Source organism: Cheilinus undulatus, linkage group 10, assembly GCF_018320785.1.
Source record: "Cheilinus undulatus linkage group 10, ASM1832078v1, whole genome shotgun sequence".
In the NCBI taxonomy this organism is placed as follows: Eukaryota; Metazoa; Chordata; class Actinopteri; order Labriformes; family Labridae; genus Cheilinus; species Cheilinus undulatus.
The window spans coordinates 33,839,751-33,850,570 of record NC_054874.1 but is presented as its reverse complement, the minus strand read 5'-3'; the positions used below and the strand labels follow the sequence as shown (position 1 = coordinate 33,850,570).

At 38.8% G+C, this 10,820-nt stretch overlaps 1 protein-coding gene across 1 annotated transcript in view; it reads right to left on the bottom strand.

The window, feature by feature from the left end:
- Nucleotides 1–348: 348 nt before the first annotated feature.
- LOC121516067 (pro-neuregulin-2, membrane-bound isoform-like) overlaps nt 349–10,820 on the bottom strand; it is a 204,387-nt gene continuing 193,915 nt past the window's right edge. The window contains exons 10-11 of the mRNA XM_041797131.1: nt 3,606–3,789; nt 349–3,201 (exon numbers count right to left, since the gene is read on the bottom strand). Of these exons, the coding sequence (XP_041653065.1) occupies nt 2,737–3,201; nt 3,606–3,789 (649 nt within the window). The 3' untranslated portion in view covers nt 349–2,736. The remainder of the gene's footprint in view (nt 3,202–3,605; nt 3,790–10,820) is intronic.

Here is a 10,820-nt window from a genome sequence, read left to right as displayed (position 1 = left end):
TCTGCCATTATCTGGGCAGAGTGAGTAAGTTGGTAAGAATGTATTAAGACACACTGCAGTTACAAATTACCATAAATGAAATATTTTAATAATTAATGAAGACTGCTTGTTTGTCAAAAATGTGAGTTTTGAAAAAGGTTGTTTTGAATTATCTACATATGCAATAGGCCTAAGATATTCAAGAGCTAAATCGTTTACATTTGTACAATTTTAAAATTCAAATAGTTTTCTGCATAACATATTTGAAATAAATATTACTTGTACAACTCCAGTGTATAACATTGTTATAAAAAAAAATAATTAAAAAAAAAATCAAAGATAAATGCTGGCATCTCATGAGCTCCCCTCTACATCTCTTTATATTAAAAAAAAACATTGTTTGCTACAAAGATCACAGTACTGAATCCAAATGATAGGAAGAAAACTTTATTTTTCATAGTAAGAGGTGAATTAGGATTTTCTTTAACAGTATGTCTTCGATAAAACTTGCAAATAAATCTTCTGGCAAATTGTAAGAATGATGGACATGAAGAGAAGGGGATTTATTGCTGGGTGTTAAAATGAAGACACATTTCTATTTTTTCACCAAGTGGAGAAACAATTTGCTTGCTGCTTTATCCATGCACCCAACTACCATTACCACTAGGACATGCAAAGGGATGTGGGTTAGAGGAAAGGGAGAGGAGAAAGAAAGCTGATTTGGTAAAAAGACAAAGGCAAACTTTTAGACAAGCACAAACATGGAAGGGCTTTGTGTACGTGGGTGTGTGTATATGTGCATGTCTCATTATGTGCAAAATTTTGTATCAGTAGTGTTCCAGGTTTAAAATGTATGTGTGAGAGGGCTTGGTATTAATAATTCACCTGGCTTTAAAAGGACACTCCCTCACTTGCAGTATTTTACGCAGTGTAAACCTTGCACTGATTACAGTGATAGTAAGACAAAATTTGCTGTTCTGCAGAGTTTACATTTTAAAATAAATCATATGATTGTTAAGCCAGTGATCTATGCATCTTCTGTGGAATTAAAAACACTGAACTCATTGAAAATTAACTCTATAGTAGACATGTATAGTACCTGAAAAATGTGTCAGTTTTCCTACCTAGAAAAGGGTCTCTATACTTGATCTACTGTACATGAAAGAGGAAGAGTTTCTGATAAGATCAGGTCCTTGTCACAATACTCATTGGGATATGGGGCCTAAAACCATCTGCTAGTTTGTTCCAAAGGGCGTGAGTGTTGCCGTGAATTGGGATAACAAAGGCAGACACATAAGCACTTATTCAGTCCCAATGATCAGGCAAAGGAAGTTCAGTCAATAATGGTAAAGGAATGCATAAAGGAATGCAAATCAAAGGTGAAGGGGGAGGGGGCAATGTTCTTCTCTCATGGGCCCAGAATTCCTTATCAGGCCTCTAATGTGGTCTTCCCCAAACATCATTTCTCCTCCTCCTTCTCCTCCTCCACCTCATTGTCTCCAGTGTGACTCCTTCACAGAAACACACCGATCACACACATATACAAAACTCCCTAAAGTGTGGAAGAAAAAAAAGAAAAATGATTCAAGAGCTTTGCCTTTGCTCTCTTAAAAAATGCAACCAGGAAATACAGCTACAGACTGTGGATCTGACTTTAGAAACAACTGTATGAGATGACAAGCATTTGTTGCTTTAAATCTTTTGGCTGTGATGTGATGGGAAGTCCTGAGACACAGTGTGGCTCTAAGCTGCTGGCATAGGAAAAGAATGGGCTTGGGAGCCCACAGAGGCCAGAGTCAGGCTGAATTACAACTAGTATGTTCAGTTTGGATCAGCAGCTCCCTTGCCCATGACTACTCATGGCAGGAGGTTAAACCAGTGCAAGCCTCTGGCAGCATGAGGACTGGTGGTAGGAGCATGTCAGTCAAACAAGAGACCATACCCTCAAAGGCAAACACACAAGACAGCCACATTAGGCTTAATGAGGTCTGCACACAAGCACCTGTACTCACACACACACTAACAAACACTCACAAACCGCCACCAATGTCATGGCAGTACCCTGAACACATATATATGAAATCAGAGTCACCTTTTCTCCTTGAACCCCTTGTTTAAACAGAAAAACAACAGATGGTAATGAAAATGAGTCATCAAAAAATAATCAAAACTATCCCACACATCGGGTTATGTCAGTGACTGATGTCCTTGTGAAAGGAGGGCATTGCATGGATCATACTCATGTAAACAGACACCTTTGACACAGAAGGACTCTATATTGCATGATGACATAATCAGATCACAGTTCGAAAAGAGGAAGATCCAAAATAAGAAAAAAAAAACAAAGCAAAAAGAAGGAAGAAAGTTTGTAAAAACATGGAGTCTTTATAAGAAAGGCTACAAAACTCAATGGGACCTCCAACTTCAGCATACAGCAAAAGGCACCACAATATTATTTTATTAATCTAACTTGTGAAAAAATTGGCACATAATTCTCTTGTTTTATATCTCTCATAATGCTGTAAATCAAAAAACTTTACATATAAATACCCCCCCCATTATAAAAAAAAGTCTTTGCTGTAGGCCAGTAGACAATTTTTTTGCTGAAATGAAAATAAATATTAAATTTGTTTAGAATATCTGTCTCTTATACAAAATAAAAATATTTCTCCTGTTGTAGGTCCCAAGTCCACTGGCTGTGTGTAGGAGCAAGGGTGAGGTGGAAAGGATGAGTGACTGTGGGGGGTAAATTAAGTCTTAAAGAGGCATGTTGTCAGCCTTAGAACGCTGTGACTGGTAGCCTCGTCTTTGCCCGTTGGTGCGTGTTCCCGCCCGGCTCAGACCACAGTGAGTCCATGTGTCTGCCCCTGATGACAAACGGAAACCTGGGACTGTTAGGGGCTGGTCCATGTTCATATTCTGCATACTTAGGAAAGGTGTGCTCTCCCCATGAGCATCCTCTTCCTCTTCCTCCTCCTCTTCTGACTGGCTAAAGCTCTGTGAGCTATAGTCCCGTAGGCCTGCTGAACGCTGGGAGATGTGTCCGTTGAGGCGGTTGCGTCGTGGGCGACGCCGACTCTGGATGGGTTCTCTTGAAGAAGCATACTCTTGTGTGGTCTCATAGGCCTCATCATCAGGATGGCGATAAGGGCTGGATGGTAGGCTTCCTGTGCTCTCTGTTAGGTAAGGGGGACGCCGGGGCTGCCTGTATAGACTGTCATCCTAAAATACAAGTAAGAATACAGGATTTGATTGGAACAGTTTTCCTTTTTCTTTTTAATAACAATGCCTGCTCAGAAAAACCTGGCTGGTGTTTTTATCAGCTGGTTAGTATTGTTTTTTTCCAATTGTGTTGTTTTTTTCAGCATTATTTTTACTTTGTATTCATAAATATGCCTCTCTTCTATACCATCTGCACTGGGCAGCTTTTCTTTCTTTCTCTCTTTCTTTCTTTCTTTCTTTCTTTCTTTCTTTCTTTCTTTCTTTCTTTGTCCTGGTGCTGAAACAATTACAACACATTGTACTATTTACAGGCTGGTAGATGGTGGCCTTTTTTCACCATGCTGCATAAATTATAATTTGGGTATTTATGTGTGTGTGTTAGGTTACTATACTGAACTACTTACATTGGGGCAGCATAGCAGTGGCTGGTCATCATCTCTGCTGTAGGCAGCAGCAGCAGGAGGCAGGGAGAGGGCTTGGCTTGTGTTGGGTGAGGTGATCTGAAAGGTGGGCACCTGGGGTGGCAACAGGGGGTAGTGGAACTCCACAGGAGACAGTCGAGCTGGCGTAGTCAGCGCTGACACATACCTTAAAAAAATTGTTTTGTTTTGTGAATCACACGTTAAACACATCATCACATTGATGACAATGATAATAACAATACTTATGAAATTTTAAACAAAACAACAACTAATTGGAAGTTTAAATGATAAATGGATAAAATCTCTGGCTATCTAAATAGACTCCCTCCCACTGGATCTGGGGGGTTGTTAAAATGGATGAGGGATTATTGGGTAGTAAACCCATCAGTCAGCTCCCTCTGAGGGGTCTGGGGGCAACTGAGGCAGGGTCACCTCCATGTCACATAATTTAAAAGAAACACAGAAATGACAAAAACCTGGCAAAAAAGAACTGAGGTAAAAAGGGAGGAACAGAGGGGAGGGCAAGGACTGCAGAGAGAAGGTGTGTTTTTTCTCTCTTCCTTTTTTCTCTTTACTCTCTGTCTCTTAAATGAATGAATATGAGGTATATCTTAAATATATACCAATATGTATTTATAATTATTTGTAGCTCTCTTTTATTGATTTTATAATAACTCCCTCTCCCATGCTTTCCATAGTTCCTGTTTGTTCACCCCAACATACCAAGGTGCCGAACATACAACCAACATAAAAGGGAGGCCACACCCCCATACAGACTCAGCCATTCAACACCCTCACCTTGAAATGCTACAATATGCTATTTGTTCCTGCTCATCACTGTTTTCTCCCTTCTGTTTGTTGTCTCAAGTGTTTTCACATTGTTTTGTTGTGTCCTTACCACCCACGGCGCTACTATTGGGCCCCGGTGGGCCTGGGCCCACCTATTTTAGGCTTGTGCCCACCCATTTTCACCCAGGCCCATAGTGATTTCGGACACAGCATTAGTTTTCATTCTAGCTGTTCATCCAATAAGCAGACTGAGGAAAGCTTTGAGTGAAAGCTTCTCAGCCAATCAGCAGATTGTACTCCACGTGCAGACTCTTAAGCCTGCCCACAGGCTCCATCACATCACCAGCAAGTGATCCAATGAAATCAATGACATTAGCGTGCAAACTTTTCAAGCAGCAAGCTCAACGAGACAGACACAGACGGTAACTTTAGCTATTAGCTAATATGAAACATCAACATGGCAAAGCAAAGCAGCCTGTTTTAATTTAAATTCACTAAGAAACACTCCGAGGAGCAGGAGGAAACTCCTGCCATTTTAAGTGATGTTACGAGTGATGAGTTACTGTCCAGCTCGGCTGCCCTCCCTCTCCCTATCATGTCCTCCCGTAGTCACCCCCCACACCAGCAAGGCAAGTAACAATCTGGGTTTCCACTACACTTGGAAATGCGCAAAATTGAAATAGCGAAATAAAAAACTGGTAATGGAAACACCTGAATTTAGAAAAAACACTAAAATATCACTAAAAAGTTTTTATGCTTTCATGAGGAGGTTTTTCAGCCGTTTCAATGTGTAATTATATTGCAAAAGTGCAATGAAAACACTTTTACTGCATTAACAAGTCACGGGACATAACTTACGGTGTCACATGACCCGTCACTATGAGACAACATGGTGTGGTACATGTAGACAGAAGTAGAGACAAGACTTTTCTTAACATCATCCTTCTACCCTTATACGTGGCTTTTGCCATACATACAGACTTTACCGTTGAACTATCATCCTTTGCCTTTGTCTTTTGTTCAAAATTATCAAGGCAACTGCCATAGATCTAACCAAAACTGTACCAACACGCAACAGGTTTTGAGTGTCAAGCTTCCCTGCAGCGGATTCACGTGAGACGAGATTTTACGATAATTGCAAGGCCTATGCCCACAACTCCCTTCAATGGAAACGCATTCAAAGCGCAATTGTTCTTAATCGATATTTAAGAAATATTGCTTTTATTTTGCAAAAAACTGTAATGGAAACCCAGCTACAGTTAGGCTAACTTTAATGTTAGTTTCTGGCTGTCTATATGCACAATTTCTGCAGTGAAAATTATATTGGCAGTAGGCAGAGCGCACGTGTGATTATTTATCAGCTATCTCGGATTGTTATGCTGTTGTTTCTATCGTTAGATATGTTATGCATTTAATTATTCTGAAGAAATAAGCTACAGCAGAAATAGCCTAATTTTGGATCGTTGTCCTGCAGTTTGTGTGCAGCTGTGCCGGTTTCAATTCTGCTGTTATGTCATGTCAATACAGTTCTTCTGTCACTGTGAATGTATAAAAGTTCAGTAATTTTGGACAGTTCCCTGCCCGCCGTGCTGGGTAAATTAAATGGAGAGAGAAACAGACCCTCCAAAGATATAACTCAGTTTCAGTCTTTTTGTGTATTAAATGTCAAGAGAGACAAATTAAGTTTGGCCCACTGCCAAGGTGTATGTCTTTGTCCGCTTCAGCACTGAGCTTAGGATAGCGCCACAAGCACCACACAGGTAGGCTATTGAGTCGCGCTGAAATGGAGATGTAGGGGAACAATTTTATTTTTATTTTTTTTTGGCTTATTTCAACTGGCCCATTCAGTTTTCTGGAGGCCCATCCACAATCAAAATCCTGGCGCTGCTAGTGGTCCTTACACATAGTTCTATCTGGTAGTCTCTCACTCGTCCTGCACTTTTTTGCTTCACTTAATAAAAAATATATATATTAAAAAACACATCTACTCATGTGAATGCTTACATAACAAAGTCATTGGACATATTTAATAAATGTGGAAAAAAATTAAGGCATGAACAAGTAATTTTCAAAATTAAAAAGTCAAAAGCTAAATTATCTTTATTTTTACTATGTTCATTAGACCCATGAACCAAATAAAATAAGGAAACAGTCTCTAAATATAATTTACCTAGGAAAGATTTTTGGAAGTTTCTTCAAATTGGAAGCTGTATTTCAAAAGTAGAAGGGAAGAAAAATATTGCCCCTGTTAGTGGTATTCATGAGTTGATGAGATCAAAGAGAATGTTTAGAGGTGGGACATCCGGGTTTTTTAAGGAACTTAAAAAGCACCAACCTCCAATCTATGAGGGCGTGAAACAGGCATGGGAAAAGATCTAGGAACAACTATTAATGAGGAAGCCTGGAAAGAAGTAATATATTAACATACTGACAACAGAGCTCACTCAGTGTCCAGCATTATGTGTTCTAAGTGTCTTTTCAGCAGATATCAAATTGTGTTCAATTCAAATTGGGATGAGTTGGCAAGGGTTGCTTCATTTGAGCAGCTAATTTACGGAATAAATAACAATGTAATGGAATTTAGATCTATTTGGGGTTCCTAACTGGAAGCACTTTGCAGAGAGTGAGAATTAATGCAGTGATACTGCAAAGAGATGTTTGACGCTCATTACTTTTGTCCCCTTTTCTAGACAGTGGAATGAAATGTGCTTGTCATATGACCTTGATATGTACAAAAGGCTTACGACTGGACATGAAAATTAATGTAATATGAAGACAATGTGTTATGAACTGCCAAGATGAGTGTGAATGCCATGTTTTCTTTTTTCTGTTTTTTTTTTTTGTATATTTTCTGCTTTGTTTTTTTCTTGTTTTGTTTTGCTATTTCTTTGTGGTTGTTTTTGCTTGTTTCCCTTGTACAAGAATGTAAACATTGTTCTGGATTTGTTTACCCATTGCATTAGCGTTAGAAATTTATACTTGTGAATATGGGGTATATGGTACACTCTGTAGAAAAATAAAATAAAAGCATGAAAAAATAAGGAAACAGTGCTGCCTGTTTATACACACTTATTATGGAAAGTTAAATTAAAACAAGCTAGCTAGTGATGCATAGACAGAAAAAAGGTGAGATGGGCTGTGATCCTTTCTCACTCTTGTGGCTTCATCCTGCACCGTAAGTTGGTTATACTAAATTCATGAGATTGAGACAGTGGCTTAGGCCTTTCCATACGGAGACTTTTATATAACAGCCCATGTTTCATCAAAGTGACAAAGCCCTACTTTTTGTCAAAGTTGGAACATAAGCGTTTTGAAACAGAAAATAAGATGTACAAAAATAGGGGGAAACCAAGCACTCCAAGCATGTCAAAGAAAATACCATTAAAGACTTTTATCATAAAGGTTAAATCATTTTAAAAGCTGACAGGTTTCATTTTTTCTTTTACTTTTTTTTTTTTTTTTTTTTTTACAATGTCATTTAGCAGACGCTTTTATCCAAAGCAATGCACATTCGAGAGCGAGAATGACACAAGCAAGATCTAGACAAGAAAAAACAACATCACTAAGTGCTACAAAGTGCTTCAGGTCCAGTTGGACGCAGGTGCTGCCATGCAGTGTTTAAGGCAAAGCATAGTGTTTAAGGCAACCCTTGACAATAACAAAGGTGTGACCTCACCCATCAAGTACTGATAAGACACAGTCAACATGAACAAGAGAAAGAAAAGAAAGGTGAAGTAAGTTTGAAGGCAATCAACACCAAATGAACACAGGAAAAAGATATTTCTTTCTCTGGTAATATTACAGTGCCAGCATTTAAATATACAGTAAATTCTGCTTGAACTTTGAAAGTTATAAAGCAATCAGTACCAAATAAACACAGCATGAGATGGAAATGTTTTCTTTTTTCTGCATGGTATCCGAAATAATCATGATAATAAGTAAGGGTTAATGCCTGACGAGGTGTCCAATTATCAGGGATTAATGAACAACCTGGAGGTGTGAACCATCCGACAAGCAGCAGAGTCGTTTTGAGATCAAAATAGAAAGTTTTACAACAACAACTTCTTTCCTCTAGCAACACCTGAGGGCTTGACTTATAACTGGAATAGCCATTCCAATCCCATAACGTTCTTAGGTAATGTAAACTTTATTCAGTACTCCAGTAAATAGGCGGGCCATAGATACCAAGTCACAATGGAACAAAAAAACTAGTCCGCTCAGCACACTTTCTGAACAGATTTATCAATGAAATGACATGAAGACAAGTGAGATGGAGAGTCATCTGTGATCAGACTATAAACCTGTAAGTTAACATGAACAGTAGGGGTGCAATGGTACAGGTAACCCACTGTACGGTTCTGTACCTCGATTTTTGGGCAATGGTTTTCGGTTCAGTTTTGGTACGTGTTTTGTGCGTAAAGAGAAGTTTTTTTCTCCCGAAAGTATCTCTTTATGCTTGTCAGTAAAAAACTGCATTTTACAGTAAACAAATTCCAGTATCACTGGTGTACTGAATAATATAACACTTTTTTTTTCAATTTTGGAAAAAAATTGATTGGTGAAAAATATGTCCTTTATTGAGCTATAAGTCAAAATCGCCAAGCATTCAGGTCTATTTAGAAATGTTTAAACTAACTCTTCTTTTATTGAATAGGCTATCAATGCTTAAACACTGTTTATTTTGTCTAACTCTGACTCAAACTGTACATTTTAATGCTCTACAAATCAAACATTTCATTCCAATAGTCCACCACATCTTTATTTTACTACACTATGCACTCATTGCCACAATTAAAATAATAATAAAAAAGCATTTAGATTATTTTAAAGTAGTCTACTTTAAACACAATTTACAACAGTGTGAGATATAAAGAGCTATAAGATATAGATATATAAAAATTAAACTATTTCTCATCCTCTTTAAGGACATCCATATTTAAAACATTCAACATGTTTGCTGTAGTTTAGAGAAATAGTTTATTTGATCTTTTTGTGCACTTTTTTCATATGAGCTTTGACGGTGTTGGACGCGATGCACAGATGAGCATTCATGTAAATGTGCGTGCGTTGGTGAGCAGGTGTGTGTCTCTGCTCTGTGTGCTGTCAGACAAATAGTAGGGTGCGTTTAAACTGGGCTAGAACTGCGGTTTTTGGAGCTAACAGTGGACTCTATGGCACTGAAAGAGAGTTTGTTTGGCAAATTTTACCCCTGCAGTATACAATACCCCGTCACGCTAAACATTTTAAGCTTCTGATTGATGATAGCACAGCCAACAGCTGATGTGTGATAGTGAGACGAGAAGGAGACATGATGCAGCATGGAAACAAGTCAAGTTGCTCCACTGTCCTGTGTTTGGGAAGTGTTATATCGGGATGCTTACGCTGTCTACAGTTTTCACTCCTTCATCGTCGTATTTAATGGCAAAACCGAAATTAACCCACACCACTGATTGGAATAAAGCTGGTGCTTCTTCAAATGTCTCAACAACTCCACTCGTAATGGCAATGCCACTTTTTTACTTTTTTCCACTTAAGTATGAGAGCGGCAGCGTGAACCCGGCTCCAAAACAGTGTAAGAGGGGCTGTGTGGATGGAGCAACAACAATGACTGGACATTAACTCGTGGGGAGGGCTTTTCTCCTGCCAGGACGCACATACAGATGTAATGGAATCAAAGGCCTGACTCCTCTGCGTGCCCACATTATCTCAAAATCTACATCTGGAGAATCGCTTCGTAAATTCTGTCAGAGGGGAAAGGACTCTTTGTCTCCAGGTCCATCTTTATGGATGAACTCTTCCTGCTTTACAGAGTTTCACAGACAGTGTGGGACTGAAGTGACATTTTGGATATACGCCAGGTCCCCAGAGAGATTCAACACCTTAAAATCGAAATCTCCGATTGGCTGATTAACTTTTCGGCCCAAGTCTCTTCCTCTTCCCAAAAGCCATAAAACCCTAACCTTTGAACTTGGATGTTGTAAAACAGGGACACTTCTGCTAAAATCTTCCTTGCTTACCCTAAACAACACCAGATGCAGATCGTATGTCATTCTCTGACAGACTAAGACTGTGGAAGTTAAAAAGCTTCAGAACTGCCCTAAAAATCATGTTTTGTACTGGAAGCCCTGATATTATTTTGAATATGTTCACAAGCAATCCAATGATGTTTTTCTGGTTTCTCTGAGCCTTTCCATTCTTGATTTACAACCTTCAGAATCTAATCTAGATATAGGCTACTGACTTCTCTGATATCCAAGCTGAAATCTCCCACGGATCCACATTGCCACCTTGTTGTCAAGTTCCGTCACACCCATTATAGCTGGGATGGGATCTTCTTTGTGTTTACTCAGTGTTTCTAACCAATTAGCTATGTTTGTAATATTTGTTGTGTGACAGTTTATTGATATT